This window comes from Vigna radiata, chromosome 11 (genome assembly GCF_000741045.1).
Source record: "Vigna radiata var. radiata cultivar VC1973A chromosome 11, Vradiata_ver6, whole genome shotgun sequence".
Taxonomy (NCBI): Eukaryota; Viridiplantae; Streptophyta; class Magnoliopsida; order Fabales; family Fabaceae; genus Vigna; species Vigna radiata.
In genome coordinates, this window is record NC_028361.1 from 349405 (window position 1) to 372851 (window position 23447).

At 32.7% G+C, this 23447-nt stretch overlaps 3 protein-coding genes across 4 annotated transcripts in view; 1 reads left to right on the forward strand and 2 right to left on the reverse strand.

Annotated features, from left to right (window-relative positions):
- Positions 1-2666: 2666 nt before the first annotated feature.
- LOC106777267 (tryptophan synthase beta chain 1-like) lies at positions 2667-4731 on the reverse strand. The gene is made up of 5 exons (XM_014664833.2): positions 4334-4731; positions 3873-4232; positions 3344-3777; positions 3175-3269; positions 2667-3104 (listed from the first exon to the last, which is right to left on the reverse strand). The coding sequence occupies exons 1-5, from the start codon at positions 4634-4636 to the stop codon at positions 2917-2919; spliced, it is 1380 nt and encodes a 459-aa protein (XP_014520319.1). The 5' UTR covers positions 4637-4731; the 3' UTR covers positions 2667-2916.
- Positions 4732-8440: 3709 nt separating this feature from the next.
- LOC106777216 (SOSS complex subunit B homolog) lies at positions 8441-10783 on the forward strand. Its single transcript, XM_014664770.2, has 2 exons — positions 8441-8647; positions 9893-10783. The coding sequence occupies exon 2, from the start codon at positions 9921-9923 to the stop codon at positions 10332-10334; it is 414 nt and encodes a 137-aa protein (XP_014520256.1). The 5' UTR covers positions 8441-8647; positions 9893-9920; the 3' UTR covers positions 10335-10783.
- Positions 10784-11923: 1140 nt separating this feature from the next.
- The window catches only part of LOC106777509 (serine/threonine-protein kinase TOR), a 32286-nt gene continuing 20762 nt past the window's right edge, over positions 11924-23447 (reverse strand). For both annotated transcript variants that reach the window (XM_014665082.2, XM_022776027.1), the window contains exons 38-56: positions 22624-22764; positions 22406-22534; positions 22152-22320; positions 21850-22064; positions 20672-20878; positions 19963-20280; positions 19765-19845; positions 18662-18736; positions 18515-18581; positions 17530-17690; positions 17232-17405; positions 16948-17076; positions 16777-16860; positions 16371-16432; positions 16220-16292; positions 15998-16132; positions 13263-13436; positions 12923-13188; positions 11924-12723 (exon numbers count right to left, since the gene is read on the reverse strand). In XM_014665082.2, coding sequence (XP_014520568.1) covers positions 12705-12723; positions 12923-13188; positions 13263-13436; positions 15998-16132; positions 16220-16292; positions 16371-16432; positions 16777-16860; positions 16948-17076; positions 17232-17405; positions 17530-17690; positions 18515-18581; positions 18662-18736; positions 19765-19845; positions 19963-20280; positions 20672-20878; positions 21850-22064; positions 22152-22320; positions 22406-22534; positions 22624-22764 — 2679 coding nt within the window. In that variant the 3' untranslated portion in view covers positions 11924-12704. The remainder of the gene's footprint in view (positions 12724-12922; positions 13189-13262; positions 13437-15997; positions 16133-16219; positions 16293-16370; positions 16433-16776; positions 16861-16947; positions 17077-17231; positions 17406-17529; positions 17691-18514; positions 18582-18661; positions 18737-19764; positions 19846-19962; positions 20281-20671; positions 20879-21849; positions 22065-22151; positions 22321-22405; positions 22535-22623; positions 22765-23447) is intronic.

Here is a 23447-nt window from a genome sequence, read left to right on the forward strand (position 1 = left end):
TTAATGAAGTAACATAATTATTAACAAAAAAATATGTTTTAAATTATTTTTACTCTAAATTATACAATATTTTGAAAAAAAAAAATGATTAACGAAGTGCATACAATCGTTATTTTGTAAACATTTACATTTTTTTCTCATTATCCTCAAAAATAATGATTCTTTATATTAAATAATACTTATATGCAAATTTATTACAACACAAATATTTAATTATACATTATATGTATAGAACAGTTAAATTTGACAATCTAGTTGTATTTCTGGCATCCATTCTGGTTATATTTATTGCACTTGAATAAATTAAATTATAAGTTTGAAAATTGTTAACTTAAATTAAATATTAGATAAGTATGTTAAAATAAAAATGCAGTTATTGCATTCAACATTTATATATTTTATTTTGGAAAAAAGTAACTAAGTATTAAATATACTTTTATATAAAACATTTTTCCTCAAAAAATAAACAAACTGTTGTCACATTTTTTAGGACTTTTTTTTTTTTTGCGTGTTGAATGATAGAATAATTATTATTAGTTTTTAAATACCCTTAAATAGTTAACTTGTTTTCAATAGAATAATACCATATATTTGAAATAAATAACAAAAAAAAATCATCTCTTAAACCTGAATTGAGAATATAAATGTTTACTTTTGTTTTATTTATAATAAAAAATCATTTTTGAATAATATAAATCATTGATTAACGTATTGTTTTAAATTAATTTAACTAATTTTTAAAGGAGTGGAATTAGTTTCTATATATAATGTATAAGTTGATTGAAATAGCAAAGAATAAAAGTATATATAAAGGATAGGTACGTATACCTTAAAGTCCTTATAAAGGAAATACAAGATGTTTATAGAATATACGAAATTTATATCATATTTATTCATTACAATAAAATTTTCAAATAATAATCAATTTTAATGATAAAAAATATCTTTATACCTAATTTAGAAATAATTTTTAATTAAAGAATAACTATTTTAATATTAATAGTAGTGATAATTTTTAGAAACTATTCTTAGTTTAGAAATTAATTATAATTTTGTATTTTTAATTACCAATATTTTTAGTTTAGAAATTAATATCTTTTTCAGTGATGGGTTAAATGATATTCAAAAGGGGTCTTTCTTCTATGTTGAAAACAAAATACTATAAATTCTTTCAAATAATTTTTTATCTACAAAATTATTAGATTTTATATAATACAAGACAAGTGTATTTCTGACATTTTACCATTTCAACTACTTAAATAAATATATGACTTAATATGCTATTTTAACATTGTTAGTAGTTGTAGTTAGTTTTTTTATGTTTTAAATTAGTTTTACTCACTTCAACTAACAAGTTTTGGATAATCAAACAAAAACTATCTTAAACATGTTAAAAAAAAAAATACGCTTGCTCTTAACTTAAGTTTATTAAGATAATATGTCAATCATTATATTTGTGCTATTTTTTGATTTGCATGATTTTTTCATTAAAAATATTTTAGAGAGTTAAAGGTGAAAGATATATTTTAATTATCTTTAATCTAAACTTTTGAATGATATATGGTTTTATTAAAGGTATCAGAATAAGTTTTATTTGAGGTTTAATTAGAGATGAGATCAATATATTGTTGCATGTATCGTGTGAAGTCATTATGACCTAGGCAGAAAATAAAAAAAGAAAAAAATAGATATAAAATGAGGATATTTACATTTGTCTACTCATTCCATCTTTACACCTGTTTTTATATACATGTATCATCCTTATATTTATTTCCATATTAAATTATTAAAATACTCCTAATTTATTATTCAATCTAAAAAATTTTGTTTTATTATTTTATTTTGTCATTACCTTTTTTAATTTGAAAATTTCTTATTTCTTTCATTTTAATGAATTTTGTTTTATCACAATTTTGATCAGATAATTTTTCCTTACCATGATTTTGTTCAAATGCATTGAAAAATGGTTCATTACCTTGACACTCTATAAATTTGTACACCCACCTCACATTCATTTTTTTTTTNNNCNTTNNTTTCTCTTTTTCTTTACNAATAATAAACTNCATTTCTTTAAATGGCTTTATTACCCTTAAAAGGTAATTTCAAATTTAGTTGTATTAATTGTAAAAAACCTATTTCTCGTTGAAAAATGATCTGTTGTCCGATCAATAAAAACTAACTTTTAAGTTATTCTTTGTTTTAATTTTTACGAAAGAAAAGACGCTGAGAAATCGAACTCGTCGTATTAGTAGGGTGCTAGCAATTCTTTGTCACCTACTAAGTATCTAACGTAATGTAATCAACAGGAAGAAAAAATGTCTCTTTTTCACGAGTGAGCATGAGAGAGAATGGAAAACAAAATGTACTTTGATATCCACTTTTTTTTTACACCAATTTAATTCTACTTTTTATAAATATAAAAGTTTATATTTTTTTTTTATGAATAAATACTTCACCTTTGTATGTGTTGTGAAAGTGAAAGAACCATTTTCATTAACTTATTTACCAAATTTAGTGGTATGGTCCTTGAACAGTAATTATGCATTATGATTTCCCAGGAAACATGTGCCCTCCTTTTCATAATATATTAATAGAGAGAGAGAAGAGAAGAAGAAAACACTATACAACAAGTTTCTATTAATTTATTTCACAAATCAAGAACGATATCGGGTCCTTGAATATAATACTTATTTTCGTCCTCATTCATTTGCTTAGGAAGATATGGATTTATGACTTTCTGAATTGATTTACAAGAAATCTCAGCAAAGATCTTATCTCTTTTTCGTTTAGAACTTTTTACTGTAATAAATAAACANATGATGATATGAATGGTCTGAAAATAATTATTTACGACCATTTCCTAGGCTAGCTTAAATAGAAACAATAGTTAGGTAACTAAAGTGACCACTACTGATTTTATGATTGTTTGTCCAAGAGTCGGCGATCGAAGACTATAGCAGCATCCTTATCACCACGACCACTGCAGTTCACAACCACTTTAGTAGCATCACACAGTGTGGGAGCCAATTTATCTAAGATACCCAATGCATGTGCCGCCTCCAGGGATGGAAATATTCCCTCTAATTTGCATAACTTTTCGTAAGCTGCACGTTATGTCAGTTAATCAGTTATTATGTTTTTCACAACTCAAATAGTAAGAAGCGAAAGTAATACCATCAAGAGCTTCTTCGTCAGTTGCAGCAAAGAATTCAGCTCTCCCACTTTCTTTCAAAAAGCTTAACTCTGGACCAACTCCTGGATATTCCATCCTGCAAGTTCATATCAAATGTTTAAGCGACCAGAGAAACATATCATCAAATATTAAATAATTAATTATACTGACCCAGCAGCAATGGAATGTGGATGGATAATCTGCCCATGTTCGTCTTGTAGTAAATAGCTCATGGCTCCATGGTANACNCCAACTTCTCCTTTNGTCAACGTTGAAGAATGTTTGCCANTATCAAGTCCCAAACCTCCACCTTCAACTCCAATCAACCTNACATCTTCATCTCCTACAAACTCATGAAACAGACCCAAAGCGTTTGATCCTGTCCCCACGCAAGCCACCAGAACATCTGGCTTCCCTCCCCACTTTTCCAATGCTTGCATCCTCGTTTCCTTCCCTATCACCGACTCAAACTCCCGAACCATGCTCGGCAATGGGTGTGGTCCCACCGCCGAACCCGTCAGGTGGTATTTATTCTCCAAATCCCCCACCCAACACCGAAACGCNTCCGATGCTGCATCTCTGAACCCTCCATCAACTGCTTCAACCTATGCATCCACAAACCATCCATTACTAATTGCTTCTTTTCACACGCACATGTTTCTTAAAAAAAAAAAAAAAAAACAGAGAAAATGGCTTATACCTGAGCTCCTAGCAGCTTCATCAACCGCACGTTAGAATACTGTCTTTCGATGTCTTTGGCGGCCATGAAAACCGTGCAGTCCAAAGCGAGTTTTGCGCATGCTGCAGCCGTTGCAAGGCCGTGTTGTCCAGAGCCAGTGGCGGTGACCACGCTTTTGCAACCCATCCGTTTAGCAATCATGGCTTGAGCAAGAGCGTTGTTCATCTTGTGAGAGCCACCGTGGTTGAGGTCCTCTCTCTTTAAGTATATATCAGGCCCTTTCCCGTTGTTGATGCTCTTATAATACTCAGACAATCGCTTTGCGTGATACAGAGGTGTTTCTCTCCCAGCATAGTCTCTTAACGCCTCCGCTAGCTCTGCCTGTGGGAACAACCATTTAAGCTTTTAATTAATGGCTTTCAAGTGTTCTGTACTAACAATATTAAACAATTATAAACAGTGAATTTGGGTAATTAATTAACCTGAAAGGCATCGTCGGCCATGGATTTTTTGAACTGAGCTTCGAGGTGGGTCAAAAAGGCTACAATTGTTTCAGGAACAAATTTGCCTCCAAACCTACCGAACTTTCCCTCGGTAGAGTGGGAAGGAATTTTGTCCATAGAGGGTGTTGGAGAGGGGACGTAGGTAATGTTGAAGTGAGGGAGCTTAGTTTGGTGAGTGACCACAGCTTGAGCCACCACAGAGGCAGCGCGCTCTTTCTGATCTACCAACTTTTTAGTTTTGGAATGGCAGCTGATGAGTGTCCCTTGGAGTTTGCAAGCCATAACAATATTATGTTCTTTCTGTTAAACTCAGAAATGAGAGAGAGAGAGAGAGAGAGAGAGAGAGAGAGAGAGAGAGTCGTGTTTGGTTGCAAGAATGTCTCCTGAGAGGCTATCTTTATAGTGTGCATGGTTTAACGTCATTTTGTTTCAACACGGGGCGTTGAATCATTATTGTCCTTGAAAACAAAACATTTGGACACATAAATATTTTAAACGTGTTTGGAGACGTTATCCTCTCTCCGGACAACAGAAACAAGTTCAAATCTCAACCCCCACCAAACACTTATCCTCATTCACGTCCTACTTACCTTAAATTTGTACCAGTTCCTTAATTTGAAGGAAGATTATCCTTTTGAACACTGACAATCGTTTTGTGAAAAAAATACTGTAATTAAAAAAATATAACTTTTTAATTGTTGAAAAATATAAAATAAAATAAGAAAAAAGAAACCATGAAAGTTTATTTTAAACAAATATATTTTAACAATGGGATACCATTTAATAATATGTAAAAGATATTTAATAATAAAAAAATACATGTAAATGAATTCTGAGTGAAATAAGTAATAAAGTAATTTCTTAATTAAGAAGAGTAATCAATAATTTTCTTTTTCAATTAAAAAATTATAGATAAAATAGTTTTGAGTCTCGTAATATCATTACCCTTTATTTTAATTTGTATACATTTAACTTTTTCTTCTTTCAAATAACCTTTCTGAGACTCAAAAGATGCTATTTTTACTTGAGTTGAAAAGTATGAAATCGTACGTTATTAATAATAATTAGTAAAAATTTAAAGTTGTTATCTATTTATGTTTTTTTAATAGACGTTTATCCATTTAGAATCAACTGAATGCTAAATATAATTTAATATTTCATCGGTATATACTTAAAATTATATTTTTAGTATAAGGTGGAGGTGTATTAGAATGAATGAAATCCATTTTTTTAATAAACATCTTTTCGGTTATGTGAGTAGGTAGAACATTAGTTATGCTTAAAATTTAGTAAAATTGTGATAGTTCTTCGTGTTCTTTTAAGTATCGTATACTATTTTTGTTTAAAAATATTATACAAGCTTTTTATTTATCATCATTATTTTTATTGTCAAAAAATTAGATGTAATTGCTTTAAACAAAGTTGAACTAATGATGTTGAGATCAATGTCACAGTAATGATATCTAAGTAACTAATAATAATATCTTAATTAATTGATATTAGAAAAAAATAATAATTAAAATATAAACCTGGCCTTTTTCTGCCCTCTTCATGTCGTGATTCTCTCATGTGACACATGAGTGTAGAGGACATCTTATAACAACAACATCTCTCGTTCTATGAAACATATCTAACAAATTATATTTACTTTCTTTAAAAAGAAATTCATTAGATCAAGAACGAAGTTGATTCAGTAAAGAAAAAACTATTATTATTTTTTAAATGAAAAAATAAAAAAATTTCAAAAAATATTTTTGAAACAATGTCCACCAAAGTATTCCATCTCTAATTCGACTAACCTCTTGTACTTTCCATCTCATCTCCATCACTGTAATTTTTTTAATAAAGAAAAACAAACGAAGGGGAAGAAAAAAAAAAGAAAAATTAATGATATGTTAATATATATATATATATTTTTATAAGGCTTAATACCTTCCTTGGTCCTCGTATTTGTGTAAAAATCTCAGTTCGGTCCTCAACTTTTGAACTGTCTCAATTGGGTCATAATTTTTGTAAAAATACACACATTTTACCCCAAACGTTAACGGATCTCAAACGACGTTAAGTTTAATTGACGTGATATGCTGACGTGTTGGCTTAATCCCTTCTTGGTCCTCGTATTTGTGTGAAAATCTCAGTTCGGTCCTCAAGTTTTGAACTGTCTCAGTTGGGTCATAATTTTTGTAAAAATGCGCACATTTTACCCCAATCGCTAACTGATCTCACTGTGCAACAATTATCTTCTGCTATAAGTGGAATAAATAGCTTAAAGGCTGGTGATGAACCTATAGGTTACCAAGTTGGCATTGGCAGAAAAAGTTGTGAGACTGATTACACTGGTTACGCGAGTTTCCAGTGACTTTATTTTTTGAGCCGACGAGATAATCTGTGTAAAATCCCTGATTCTCAGATAAATGAATAAAATCCCTAATTCAAATAAACTAAATAATAGGCATTGTGCCACGTGACACACTGCTTATTTTAAAAAATAATTCATATAATTAAATAATACACGTTAGCATGTCCTCTAGCTATCAGGTCAGTTAAACTTAAGGTCGTTTGAGATCAGTTAATGATTGGGGTAAAATGTGTGCATTTTTACAAAAATTATGACCCAATTGAGACAGTTCAAAACTTGAGGACCGAACTGAGATTTTCACGCAAATACGAGGACCAAGAAAGGATTAAGCCAACACATCAGCATGCCACGTCAGCTAAACTTAACGCCGGTTGAGATCAGTTAACGGTTGGGGTAAAATATGTGCATCTTTACAAAAATTATGACCCAATTGAGACAATTCAAAACTTAAGGATCAGATTATCACACAAATACAAAGATCAAGGAAGGTATTAAGCCTTTTTATAATATTTTGATATAATATGTCATCTTTTTAATGAGTTCGTTAATATAATAATAAATTAATTTAAAAATGGACGACTAAGAGAAAACATTGATGATATAACGGGACGTGGAATCACTATTGTTCTAGAAAACAAAACATTTGGACCCATAAATATTTTAAACGTGTTTGGAGACAAGAATTGCGTTTTCATTTTTTTCACGTTATCCTCTCTCGATAGAAACAAGTTCAAATCTCAACCCCCCACCACCACCACACACTTATTCACATCCCACTAACCTTAAATTTGTACTATTTCCTTTAAATTCAAGTAATATTATTTTTTTTAACACTGGCAACCTTTTTTGTGAGAAAAATATAGTAATTAAAAAAATAATTTTTTTGAATTGTTGAAAAATAAAATAAAATAAAATAACGAGGGTAAAGTGATTATAGAAAAAAGAAAAAACGTGTAGTTTAACAATGGGATACCGTTTCATAATTTGTAAAAAAGAGAATGCACTTTATGGTGACTCTTTAACGACTATAACATATTTTTTCTTCCCTCATAATTATAGAAAGATATACTGTGATTTTGGTGAAAAAAATAGTTGCAATGATTTCTAGAGAGAATTGAAAGAGTCTTTTATCCAATGTTTTTAAGCTCCACTTAGCCTAATATTAAGCTAAGGTTATAAATTATGTACTTATTTTATAAATTAGAAAACTATTATTTCGTTTTGGATAAATAAAATTTATTTAAAAATAACTAAAACATAAATAGATGAGATAAAATATTTTTAAAAAATATAAAAGTTTAAAATAAAAAAAATATAAATAATAATAATAAATAATAGAAAAAAAGTAATGAAAAAATATACAAAATAAAAGCAATAAAATAAAAAACGTACCTAAAATCATAAAATAGGAGAAGAATTCAAATTAAAGATATGATTAGAAAACCATTTAATACTATAAAATAAGTTTTGTTTAATTTTCGGTAGAATAATTGTTTCTATGGCCATAATATTATGTAGCCCTCTCAGCATAAGAATTATTCATAAAGTGATATTAGTTTCTTTGAATATTTTTCACAACCAGAAGCAGTCATATATAATTATATTGTTCAGAAAAGAAATTAGAACTAGTTTACTCCCAGATTTACATTTGTTACCCCACTGGTCCAAAGAAATTGTTTTCACACCTTTAGGGCCTTCATCATTCATTCTTGCACTCCATTTGGGCCAAGCCCATCCATTTGAGACCATTAATTTCGTGACACCATGGGGAGCGGGAACGGATGAACCGGGAAAGGGAAGATCGAAGTCCTTGGGGTTTTAGACGAAATCCCATCCTAAGGAGAGGAACTCATTCTCGTTCTATTTTCCATTCGAACAGAGAGCAACGAAAATCAGCGGAAGCAAGAAGAAGATTCGGACAGGGCATTGCAAAGGTAATTCTTCTACTCCCTGTCATTGGAACTTCCACTGAGAGAGATGAATTAAGCAGTCAATAGTTTCGTATTACTCTCTATAATTTTGCGATCTGTGATCATTAAGAAACAAACAAACAAGTAAATAATTAAGGAAAACGATGAGGGATAGGGATTAGCTCCGTTTATTGCTTGGATCACTCACGGCTTCGGCCTCCATCACAATACCTGGAGTCACTGGGGAAGGAGTAACGGTAGGAGTGACGTCGCCGGTGCCGTGGTTATCACTATCCGACGGTGGAAGGTCTCGGCGCGAGAGGCAGGCGGAGGTTGCCGGTAGCATTAGTGACGTTTGGTCACGGCACGGCCGGTAGCATTATAATAGTTTGTTTCTGACATAATTCATTTTTTATAATTCTAATCGTGATTACTAGCATGATCCCAAATGCCCAAGGCGCCAAGCTGTAAGGTAAAAGATTGATACGATCAACTTTAATTTGTGATAAGTTTAGTTTTGTTTATGAGTAAATTTTATTTAAAAGTAAATTATGTATTTTAAATTGTCAATCATAAAAAAGAAGAAGTTATAACTAAATAAAAGAAAAAGTTTCCTTGGACATGTTTAGATTGAGCATAGTGAGAAGGAGCTCGAATAAGGTTGCACATAACAGAATGCATGCTGAAGTCGTGACGTAGAGAAAGATTCTGAATGAATAATTGAAATTTCTTATTCTACCTGTGTTTATTTCAAATCATATAATCTGTCCTCTTTCTATGTAATAAAAAACCCTCGCGTGAACGTTTGTTCCTATGGTCTTCTTCGATCAATTGGAACCTACCCCAATCCATTCCTTTGGCCTTATGCAGGGAAGAAGAGGCAGTAGGGTTGTGTGTTCACAAAAAATTAGAGAGCCACAAAGCCAGAGACCTACTTCTTCTACTTCATTTCCTAAAGAGTCTGCTTTCCATCTTCTTCAATGTCAACATAGTCATTTCAACAACGATTGAACGTGCTGTAGTTAAGCTTTTATGTTTTAACCCGTATCATCCTATCTTCTTTTTAGCATTATGTGGGGGAAGAAAAGCGATTACTGCATTTTTTTTTTCGTTTGAAAAAGAAATCATATTTCTATGTTTTCTTTGACTAACCTTTTTTGAGTGTAGTAGTACTACACTAGTGCTGATTTTGATCGCTGATTGTTTTTTTTTTTTTCATTCTAAACCAAAAACTATGTTTCATGACATATTGTATGATATTAAATGAAGTGGAGGTTCTTTGGGGAACAAATCAGAGATGGTTCTTCTTAAAGACATTGTGCCTGCAGCTCAGAACAACATAGACACTAAGTTTATAGTTTTGGAGAAAGGCAGCACAACGGTAGAAGGGAAGAATAGGATATGCTTGACTCTTGTAGCTGATGAGACAGCGGCAGTTCATCTTCAGCTTTGGGGAGACGAATGCGATGCTTTTGATTCAGGCGATATTATTCATTTGACCAAAGGAATTTTTTCCTACCAGCATGGTAATCTTATACTCAGGGCAGGCAAGAGAGGGAAGCTAGAGAAGATAGGAGAGTTTACCATGTCCTATGTTGAGGTACCGAACATGAGTGAGATTCATTGGATTCCTGACCCAAGTAATTCTAAAAATTATATCCAAGACTATATAATATCTCCCCAATCACGCATCTTCCCTTCAATTCCATAGAGGGATGTGCTCTTATACTTGCCACAATTTTTTTCAGACTAAGGTTTTCAACATATTTTAGATAAAAAATATAGCTTTTATTTAAGTACTTCTGTTTATTATGATAGGAGGACAACGTTCTTTTTTCTATTTATTGTATCATTTGGTGGTTGATGTGATGGAAGACAATTTTTAGATGAAAAATTGCTGACAACCGCATCAAAAGGATGTTTTCAAGTGTTTTCCTACAGGTGATCCTGATCTGGTTCAAAGAGCAGTTTGCGTGGTTTCAATTTCAGCCAGGATCAAAGTGACGTTTTAAGAATTTATTCAAATAGTTTTAGACATATTCATTCATTTATGATTTTTTTTTGTTTAATTTTAACTGATAACTTACATTGTCATTCACTTATGATTCAATTTCTTATAATCATTATAAATGGAATCATTTTCATTTTAAATTGTTTAAATCATTTAGATTTTCTTTATTTTAATAGATTCTAGTTAATTATGTTTTCATTATTTTGCTTCAATTTATTTATCATTTTTTCTTGTTATTTAAATTTTCATTATTTTGTTTCAGTTTATTTATCACTCTTTTATTTTTATAATTATTAATTTGTTCCTCTTTTATATACATTTTTTTGAGATATGTTTAGTAATAGATACATTCTTATAATTGTGTCATTGTGATATTTCCACATGAAATAGATATACTACTATATTTGGTTTAATTAACTTGTTAAATTTTGATTAATATTTTGTGCAACCAAAATGTTATTTTCAAATAATGTCATTGTAGGGGACAGAATTGTGTTGCGTCACATTGTCTAAAATCATTATCTTTTTCTCTTTGAATTTATTTTATAAAATTAAATACAAAAAATATATAATATATTTTGTTATGTGGTAGTCTCAAACCATTCTTGCATAAACTTTTGGGCACAGTATGATGATAGAGTGGTAGTGCATGTTTAAAGGAATTTATTAGAAAAGACTTAGTAGCTACGTGTGTCTATTAGCGACCTACCTTTATTGGGAATCCACCTGTCATTGTTGAATGGTGCATGGCAAGATCTTAAAAAGGCGAACTACAATTTTATCATCCCAAAATCGAAAACACCTTCAAGAGAATAAAAATATTGCAAAAGATGAGGAAAGTAGCAACTAAAGAACCCAACCTAATCCAAGATATTTTATCCAACTTCCTCAACTGAAATCCAGATATTTTATCTCTGAAAGTATACAGTGCTAACGGAACACATTTTCAAATAAAGAAAAATTGTAGTACTCGAAATATAATCCATCAAACATATTAATCCAAATTAAAAAAAAAAAAGTTCTTAAAAGTTGTATTAATATATTTATGAGCTAAAATGATAGTAAGTTTTTCTTTTTACTTCTAGTTTTAAAGACTAAAAATTTTCAGCAACATAAGATTTTACAAAGAAAAATATACAAAATGTAGTGCAAAATTTACCAATATTGTTTTGCTACATTAAGTTTTACAAAATAAGAGTTACTAGAAGCAATTTTCCCCACCATGATGCACCTTACGAGAAGCAATTTGCTGAAGTCATTAAAATATATCAAAATTTATTTGAAACTGGTGAGTTTTAAGGTGCCATGCTTAATAATTGTTATAGACCAATAGATTATAATAAGCTCTCTCAGGTGAAACTGTTATACAAAGGAAATAGACCAAATTATAATAAATAAAATAAAAAATTACAATAGTGAGCTATCTCCGACTATTATCCCATATTTTCTTCTTTCTTTCCTCTGCTACCCAAGTGGCCTTGCATTTAAGTGTGCCTCTTTGTACACGTAAGCTCCAGGTTAATAAAACAAACTCTGGTTGTGCTGAAAGCTTTCAAGTAAAAGTTAAAATAAGATTACATCACTACATTCCTGGCTATTGTAGAATTTGGTTGATGATATTTACTAGAAGAAAATTGAAATGCATAGAGAGAAATTCAAAGTTGAAACCCAGAAATCGCAATCATGTGGGATTTCCCTGCTGCTTTGTACTTCAATCCAAAAATTAGCTATTTAAGCTGATATCAAACATCATATAAAACAAAAGCCTTGTCATGCCTATGACCTCGTTCTATGTCCATCTTGTACGGGACAGATTACTAGACACATTCCCAATGAAAAGATCATATTTACAAAGACTCGGTTAAAATGTGGTCTGCTCTACAAGACCAAGCATATCTAATGCTTCCATTTTTTCATTGCAATGTCAAGAGACAAATGACTGTACATATACATACATTAAAGATGCTAAGTAAAAGAAAGGAGAGGAATGAGGGGGCAAAATGGACATGGATCTCTGGCAAGTTTCTATTATGTGCAGATTATATACAATATTTACTACTTCCTCGTGATTTACCAGAAAGGACACCACCTGAAACAAGTAGAGAAATCAGAAATTCAGAAGTCATAATGTGAAGAAGACATAAAGGTTTATAATCTATAGTAAGCCAACTATTTTAAAAGCTTAAGCTGTTAGGTAATTACACAAGGTTTTATATCACAATTCTAGCTTGCCTTCCCACACAAGAGCCTAATAATTGATGGAAAACTTCTAAGTTAAGAGACCATACCCTACATAATTTTGGCACAGATTTTCATGTGAGGAAGCTTGGATAATTAACTTTTGAACTTGCAACTTAACAGATAAAGCATGATCAACTTCCCGAGTGTCTCCAGAAATTAAGCTACTATGGTCTGCAGCATGCTGAAGGGAGTTGTTTGACACTGAAGAAGAAGTTGAAAAATCCCGGCCAGTAAGCTTATTACTCATGCGAGCCATGACAACCACAGCACGCTCATTCAGAACCTCGTTGGCATCACCAAGCTGGTTAACAGCCTATATGCAAAGGTATATAAAATGAGCATCATTAATCAAAAAGCAAGCAACAAAATAATATGGTATGAAGATACCTGTAGAAGTTCCCTTTCACGGGCACCACGCTGAGGGTGGGGAAGCTCTCTATTTGGAGCAGATTCCTCAGTATTTACAACAGGAGGTGCATGATTGCTAGTAAGCATAGACATTTGTGGAACTTCATTGAAATTAAAAAGACGCCAATTTATGAGAGGATCGTGTACAAAGGCCTGAATACCGGAAGAAGAAATAATCCATTATTTATTATAAAAACTCTCAACAAGCAAACATAACATTGTGAAAAGTTAATGCTGTAATAAGGGGAAAATCTTCCTAATTAGAGAAAATATCCATAAAATCTTCCTAATTAGAGAAAATATTTGTAAGATCTTTTAGATTATTTTTCAGTATATTGTTGTCTTATTTTCCTTTTTTAGAATATTAGATTGTTACAATCAGAGGTAAGGAGAATGTAATAAACATAAATGATAATAATAAAATTCATTCTCTTTTCAAGATGGTATCAGAGCTCCCTATCCGTTTCCGCTGCAACAATAGCCAACACGATTGTTGTCCAATATCCTATCATCTATGACTATTGATTGCGTTCCAAGGGATGCCTAAGGTAAAAATTATTCCTCCTTTGAGTCCTAATGGTCTTATAAAATGTGGTGGGTGCCTATCGGTTGGATGGTCAAAATTTCTTACAATATAGTCCATATATTAGAAGGATTCTCAAGGAACGTTCAAGACTAGATCACATAGATGGCAAAGGACGAAACTAATTTTCCAATTTGGGACAATGAAGATTCACTAATTATGACTTGGATGTGACATTCCACAATTCCTGAGATAAGTCAAAATTATATGATTAGAAGGATTCTCAAGGAACGTTCAAGACTAGATCACATAGATGGCAAAGGACGAAACTAATTTTCCAATTTGGGACAATGAAGATTCACTAATTATGACTTGGATGTGACATTCCACAATTCCTGAGATAAGTCAAAATTATATGTTTCATTCTTCCGCCAAAGAGATATAGGATGATTTACAAAGTACTTTTTCATTAAAATGGATTTTGTTGCATGCTATGACATTGAAAGCATGATATTTAATACAAAGCTCCCTTTCCGTATTAGAATATCACCAAATCTTGAATGGACTTTGAATTGAATTAAATCAGTACTAAACAATAAAGGTGTGTAAAATAAATGTTGCCGCACATGCTCAAGTCGTGGAAAGAGGAAGAATCTTGAAATTTCTCCAAGGCCTAAATCATGAGTACAATCCAATCCGAGTACAAATCTTAGGAAGAGAAAAATTACCATCTATATCAAAATTATATTTTATGGTAAAAGGAGAAAAAACTCCAAGAGCTGTCATGGAAAGGGAGTCCACAAGGGAGCAAATGTCCGAGAAAAGTCATTTGAAAAAGGTAATTGTGGATACTATTCTTAAAACTGTAGATGATTTGGATATACCAAAGAATCATGCTTCAAACTCCATGGAAGAAATAATGTTCTCGAGTTCATGATAAACAACAAAGAGTCTACACAAAGATAGGTAAATCATGCTACCTCAAGAAGCCACCAATTAATCTAGTACTTCACCACCACTAGATCTTGATATGAAAGCTTATAAAGAGGAACTAGAGTGCTTGAAAGCAATAGTTGAATCAATGAGTAGCCCTCTTATCATGTACTTTGTCCATGAAAGGTAAGATTTGTCTCATGAATTTTGATTCAGGAGAAATTGATCACATGACACCTTCTTGTGTGTCCTTCAACTTAGGTAAACGAAATAGAGAACAACTTATTATAGTTGTGAATGGTCAGGATATACCTATATGCGGTTCTAGGAATATAATTTTCGAATCATCTATTGTATTAAAGGATGATTTAAGATGTTTTATGTGTTCCACAATTAGCCAATAGTCTTACCTATGTGCAAAACCTCAAAGGATTTTAAATCATTCAGTAACATTTTTCTCAACTTATTGTATTTTTCAGGACCTTGTCACGAGAAAGATGACTTGAATTGCTAAGGAGCAAAGTGGGTTGTACATGTTGGACTTTGATGACCAAAGCAAAAACAAATTTCATGAGTCAACAAGCTACATCGGAGACGTGGGCAAATTCTCAAATATGGTTACATCATAAAAGACTTGGGCATCCTTCATTAGATCTTATTAAGTCCTTATTTCTTTATTTGTTTACCAAGAAGTCTATTGAGTTTTTCAATTGTGATATTTGTCACTTGTCAAAACACCATTTATGCAAAACTAAAAAGAAATTCCATGGAAAGGAAAAAGATAGAAAGACCTAAAGTTATAATCTATGAAAGAAATCAACCAATATATTAAGGATCAAGAGACTTTGTTAACTCTTACAGTTTTCCTGTATAATTCAGCCAAAATACCTATTACCCACATTAGCAACCAAATCAAGAAGTGCTAAACCTCCCAATACTTATACCAAATGATGTGACGGCCAAATTAGCACCATCAAGTACTCAATTCGATTTTATTAAATAATAAAAAACAACGCAATATTTTTAAAAGATTTTATTTCTTCACATCAAATTTGATGATATGGCAATGTTGACCAGCCACATCAGTTGGGAAAAGAATGTTTCCTCAGCAAATGGAATGTGTAGGGTTCAACTTGATAATTAGTTTCAAATTTCAATGTAAAATCTGAAATCATCCCATTAGACTGCTTTCATCATTTAGAAATTCATAAACTGAAGATAACCAAAGAGAGGTCAGAGGGATGTAAGCCATATATACCTCCATCATGGCCATAACACTATCTTTATTTGTTCGGAGAACTTGCATAACATTTTCACAAGTTGAGCGAAAGTTTCCCTCGATACCACTAACTTCCATGGCTTTCACAAGCATTCTTGTCAACCGAAAGGGGACCTGAATTGTGACTTAAAAGATAAGACACGGTAAAATATCTATAATCTCATTCATCCAAAGTTACAAATAATTGGTTTATGAGTGCACCTTCTCTGGGAACTTCTCACGGTTCATTGATGCTTCAAAACAGTCTCCAAAATCTATGTGTAAAATCTTTCCACTGCAGAATACGACAAGTATTAGACACCGAAAAACTTAACCAGTGACAATATACCAAACTTTCTTTATCAAATGCTACCTAAACCGATGTAGCATAAGATTGCTTGGATGGCGATCGCCTAAACCAAGAAGGTATCCAACCTAGCAAAATCCAATCACTATTTTAGTTCATATTAAACAATAACAGGAATAGAGAGGTATAACTAAAAAAATATGTTCATGATAGCTGTTATGCAAGCATAAAATTCTGCGTGTTCCAGTGGGATAAGGATTTTGTCGTATATAAAGGTTTGAAAAAGCTACTTGGAGGGATATCTTACAAATGTTTTCAAAATATAATCAAATCAGAAGTTCATAAATATAAAAACTTCAAAGAACCATATGTTCTGCATTCAACCTTGTATATGACACCTGTGGATTATAGAGTATATAAAAAATGTGGCACATAGATACAAGATTACAGCGTATGCGTAGTAAGAACACACCATGCTCATAACTGCCAAACTCCTTGTATAATTTGTCCTCCTCTCAAGCCATATCTCAGATGTCCGACTTTTCAACCAAAGTACCTAGGAGTTGGAATGTTGTGAAACATAGGGTAAGTATTATGAGATAGTAAACGTATAATATGTGAAATTAGCATAAACATCACATACCCTTGATAGGTCATTTCCTTCTGTATTGTTCAAAGCATGTTCAAACACCTCCACTTTAGCTATAAGAGGCAAATGATCATAATCAGGCGCAAAACTGAGCATGTATTTGTGTTCCTGATTCAAGGTTATCTGTACAAGAAGGAAAAGACAATTCAAGCAACTTAATCATGGAAAATATCATATTTATGAGTTGACTATAACTACATTTATACCTAATCATTAGTAAGTGAATGCAACAGGAACTATGTAGAGAAATCGATAGAAGAAAAGGGATTGTAACAGACCTTTCTGGCATCTCTATACTCCCGGATAAGATGATGCAGGGTATCACAATTTGGGACCCATTCAATTAAACCACTGTTTGGAGACAAGGGGATTACAGCATATCGCTCGATAGAAAGATCTTTCTCTGCTGTTTTGGGAGAATTCTCAAGTAGAGTATTCACTAAACCAAAAAGCTAGCAAAAGTAATGGTAGACTGTTTATTAATTTGTCAAAATAATAAACCTAGAAAAAAATTACAAGATGACATATATATAAATAACAACATATGCCCAAAGGCAACCACTGAAATGGAAATACCTGCATGACTCGTTCATCCTGGCGTAAATCCTCATGACCCTTCAATAAGAAGGCATAATCATCACCATCACTCCCAAGAATGGTTAACTTCCTAGGTCGTTGCTTAGATGTTATGACAACAAGTTGACGAGCAAATGATGCAATTGTAACCACCGGTGCATCTGGAAAGAGGATATGGATGAGTTAGTAGACCAAAGGGTTGAATCCAATAAAAGCTATCAGTAGTAGATAATAGCCTATGGTGGGGAGCCAAAAATCGGCCATATAAATATCGGAGATGGTAATGCAGCCAATGGTGGAAAGTCATGGCAGAAAAATTTATACACACTAAAAAAAGAAAAATGACATACATTAAGAAAAGCATGATGACAAACTAATTTCATAAAATTTATAAAATTCTGGTAATTGTCATCACATAAAACCTTAAACATGATTCATAATACCTAGAGTATGTCATTTAGTAATTTGAGAATGCACTGCTTTGGTTTTGGGTAATAATTGGGAACTATCATAAGAACAACGTACAAATATTTTGTAATGAAATTTGAAAAAAAAAAAAAGAGCAGCAACTAGATGAAGAACGCATGGAAAGAGGAGAGAAAAAACAAGGATAAAAGAAATAGAAGTTACTGCCATAGACAACTCAAAGGAGACTAGACATAGAAAGACTAATTCTCTAATGCTTTCACAGTCTAGTGTTCTTGGTCACAGAAGAAGAAGGTTCGTATTTGTAAAGGAGAGCTAATTCCAGGCTGAGTTATTTGAAATAGAGCCAAACCCAAAATCATGTTTTTGAAAAACAAACAAATAAAGGAAAGCCCAATATTCCAACATAGGTGAAAATGACACAAGTCGACATAACCTTCAAAATAGCAGATGGCAGTGACTAGCTAAACTGTCACCTTACCACAATGACACCACCACAACCACCATTTGATAACAATGAATCTAATCCAGCATAAGAGAAGTAATGAAACTAATTTACCAGCACGGTATGTCCCGGGAACAGCAAGCTCCAAATTACGGCATTCTAGCAATTCCGGAGAAACAGACTACAAAGAAAATGCATAATATTGAAGGTCCATAACAATGACAACAAATTAAAGAGTGAGAGAATAAGTATTACTCATACCTCCAAGTCTAAAGTTGTAAGACTTTGAAGTTGCTTATCTATCTTTCTGAATACATGATAATAGATATCCCAAGCCTGATAAAGAAATTATTAGAAAACTAACTTCTTTGAAGTCCATCATTTCTTAAGGATAGAGTATGTAGTATTCTCTGTATAGTCTATAAACTTGTATCTAGTTTTGTGAGTTACAGTTGCATTGTTACTGTTGTAATTAGAGAAAATAAAGAAGATATCTATAGAATCTTTCTAATTAGAGAAAATAGATGTGTAATCTTTTAGATTATTTTGTTTCCCTATTTCTCTATTTTAGAAGATTAGATTCTTACAAATAAAGCAAAGGAGAATGTAATTGACATGATTGAGAATAATAAAATCATTCTTATTTTCAACTGTTACACAGTTACAATAACTATCATTGTCTGACAGTTAAATTTAACTCTAGTCCTGATATTTATCAGAATAATTTTGATTGGTATGTGACTCATGTTCACCTTGTATTTTACAAGTAGTGTGTACAGAAAAGACCGTCATACAGTACTAGCAGTGATCAATCACCAGTGTATTGGTAAAACAGGATCTTTGTCTCCCATTTCAAACAAAACCTTGGCAGACTTCAATACAAATTGGGGACAAAGAGGCATGACCGAAGAATGGTGATACAGTTTCCAAGAACAAATACGCAATGAACATCTTGGACAATAGGATTCATGGGTATCAAACTTATTGCAGTCCTATGGACCCTAATGTCAAACTTCTGTGAAACCAAGGGCAGCCACTCAGACCAACAGGTACAAAAGATTGATTAGTTGTTAGTCATCCAATCATCTTTGCAATTAGTTGGTAAGTCAATTTCTACCCATCCCACTGAAGAGGACTCTGGAATGTGACACAGTCATGGGACTGCAAATATAGATTAGGTAGGTTCACCTGCTATAAGTCACTTGGAAAACACATTATTCATTGTATACCTAAGGCACACGGATCCTTCTACATGACTCATCTAGATCTCTCTCTCGTTCTGTCTATCTCTCTAATATCAATGTCTCCAAATAATCGTTATAACTAGTAATCTGCTACAATTTTATAAGTCCAAATTTTGATACCTGGGTCAGCTCAGCATCTTTCCCAGTTCTCTTATAATTCATACAACACTCATAAGCCTCTAGCAATTCCTGTCGATAGGCCTGAAATAACAATAAAAAAAATTGAAGTGATAACAACAAGGTTGAAAAATATGATAATGTAAGCTTGCTTTCCAAAAAGGTTAATATATTATAACAACAAACAAAAGATTTCAACACCTCAATAAAAATTCTCTCCTTTATGGTGACATTATTTTTCATTGCTCCTTCTTCAAGCATTTCATGCAATGGCTCCAACACCTTAAGCATCCCTTCAATATTATGCTCACCGAAATACAAACGGCTAGCTTCTTCAAGAGCTTCATGCCACAGTTCATGCCAAAGAATAGCAACTCTGATCAGTTCCTTTGATACAAGTTGAGCCTGATCCACTAGTACACCACTGTGCTGCCGAACTTTGTCAACAACTTCCTGAGCTGCAGCCTTCCGCAAGTTGCTTATTGATTTACAGGCCACGAGCAAAGGGTACATGAGAGCCTACAAAAGAAATTAAACAATGTTGACATCTAAATCAATTGAAATGTGTTGACATGACATTGACTCATGGCATTCTGAAGGACTAAAATTGCACATTGGGTTGGGCCCAAGAGAACCATACACTCATTGGATAATTTAGGAAACAAGCACAGCCTATTCTGGGAAACAATACCTGAGATTCCGGGATTGATATGCTAGTAATAAAACCAAGATACAACCAATATAAAGAATTAAAACCAATAGGAATAAAATTTGAAACGTCCTAAAATATGTCGACAGAATAAAATCTAAAACTTCCTAAAATATCTCAACAAGGTGAAATCTACAAACTGATATTTCTAAAAAGATCACAGGGAAACAAGTCCAAGTTCAACATGTCAGTCATATATACCTGTGGATGATTTTCCCCAATCCGAACCAATAGAGATTGTATCAACGCTCTCACAGCATGGTTATTAGAGTGTATCCTGGCAATTATTTGAGGTAGAACAACTAGCCAAGTGTTGATATTAACTAGGGAAAATCCTTTCTTTAGGGCCTTTTGTACTTCTTCTGTAGCTCCATGGTTGAACCACAATGTCAGAAGTCGAAGAATATCCTGCACAGCCAATGCAATAGCAAGTTAAAGATTCAAAAGAAAAATATTATCATATTCCACTTGGATTACATCCAACTAAGATATCCCAAAAAGTGCAGTCAGAAGGAAAGCAGTTCGCAACATATAACAACCACATAACCAACTAAGTAGAAAGTAAATTTCTGTTTTATTATTTTCAATAAAGTACGGCTGCACTATAGTGGAAAAATAAAAAAGATGCCACAAACTTACTTAAAATAGAGCAAAATGTGTATGTTCCGCTTAAAACATGAAAAAAGAAAACCAAAAAACATAAAATAAATGAGTCATCTTAACTATGTCAATGTTACCCATCAAAATAACTACTTGCTATCTCAGATAGAATAGAACAAGAGAAATTCATAAAATAAAACCAAAAAAAATTATTAAATCAGCTTAAAATACAAATGTAAGAAATATCACATCACTATGAAAAAAATCCTCTTTATTAAATCCGAATTCATAGATGAGAAATATTGTCTACCTTGAAAAAAACAGATGCTAAAAGCATACTTTGGAATGTTATGTGTGAGACATGTTAGAATCCAATGAAATGCGATGCTTAAGTCATATTGATAGTCCTAAACATTCTTCCCATGGAAGTCGGGTTACAATCAGTCATTCAGCATGAGCCTTGGCAAACTGCCAGATTTTAAGCACCAACTATTTGCACACAAGATCTTCACAATTTTATGGGCAATAAGTGAATTTTAAGAACAGAGATTACAGGTAAGTCAAGAAAGCGATGCTGAAATTTATAATAAAGAATCAAACATGAGAACATAAGAGTTTTTGCAATCTTTTGAATACACTTATTAATAGTGTACAACACAGCATGATTCAGTGCATACAATCATTCCTGAACCCAAATTTTCTTCATCATTGCCAGTATTGTCCAAATTCATAAATACCTGTGTGGATGATTTCATATTATAACAGAAATTATAGCTTACCTGTAAACTACCATCGACACCTTTGGAATTTGCTGCACATGCTATAGAATGAAAGTATCCTGTTACAGCTGCAACAACATGTTGTGCTGCAAAATCAGGGAAACCTCTTAAAGTGTAATGAGACATCACTGCTGTGTTGAATAACGCCCATTTATGCCAAGCTTTCCCCCATTTATTTGCATACTGAGTAGCTTTTTTGAAGGCATTAAGAATATCTACAAAATTGAAACTAAATTTAGAAAAGAAAAAAAAATAATCAACATCATTCTATGTTTGAAGTCAAAACTATGACAACTAAGAACCTTCTTTAATAGATTCATCAACCAGCCCAGGAGAAAGTGACCACTGCCATGAGCCAAGATTTAGATATACACGAGCAAGGAGAGGAACACTGGGATTCAAACCACTTGTGAAGCTTGATGGTGTAACTGGTTGAATGTTGGGTGCACTTGAAAGTTCCATAGCTAAATTCTAGGTCACAAAATGCACGCAATTAATCAGTGGAAAATATTTAATTTCAGATAAGCTCCCTCTATACAATATAAAGACATAATACCTGAAGCCTAATAAATGCTTCTCTGCGCTTTGAATCCTCTCCAAGAGACCACTGGTACTTCAAGTACGCCAGCATTACTTGAGGAAGGCCATGGTATCGTACATTTTCAGGACTCTTTTCAGGGTCATACTGATAGAATGAACAATAACTTCAGTTCGGCACACAATAATAAGGAGTAACATATAGCAAACTACTTAGATCTGATATATAGGACAAACCTGTAGAAGCTTAACTAAAGTAGATTTTGCCTGGCTAATCCGCCCACTTTTTCTGCAAAGAGAAGCGAATTTGAGCCAGGTTTCAACATCTTCCACAGGAGGCAGCACAAGTGCTCTAACAACCAAAAGTGCCTGCCAAACCTGCCACCAAACACAATAAAGTTAGGGTAAGAAAAACCAATCCTAGTTATGTCCCAGGGATACACTTAAGCTGGGATTGCAAGAGCTCATCACGAACTCTGGTTATGAGACTTAAACTGAATATTCAATATCAAAGTCGAAAGTTTTAAATCACAAAAAATAGCCACAGTATCACAATGGACCTTTGTATAGCAGTCCTTCACACTCCCGGAATTTCTGTAACATCTTGTTTCAGATTTAATTCACTATAATGGTTTATTCCTGCAGAAAATCTCCAAAAATTGAATTGTTTTATAAATGAAATATCCATTTCAAAGCTTAATCCTCACTTAAAATCCATGGCATGGCACAGATCAACTGTAAGGGCTTGCAACATTTGTTCTTTCTGGAAAAGCCCAGCAGAGTCAGAAAGACCATCAAAGTCATAGGGACGTTGCGCCAAGTTCCAAGGTTACATCAGTTTTAGCAACCTTTTAACTGCCAAATGCCCATGCCTTTTTTCATAACAACTTGTTCTATGCTTGGGCTCAGTACTACCTGTTTCTCAGTATCTTTCCTCTATCCCTTGCCAAGCCCACCTCAGTTTTGTTATGCTTTCTGTTTATTACTGACTTTTGTCCAAGCCATGACTTTGGATCCCAGATTGTTGGAAGTCTCACATCATAAGGTCAATTTAGAGTATA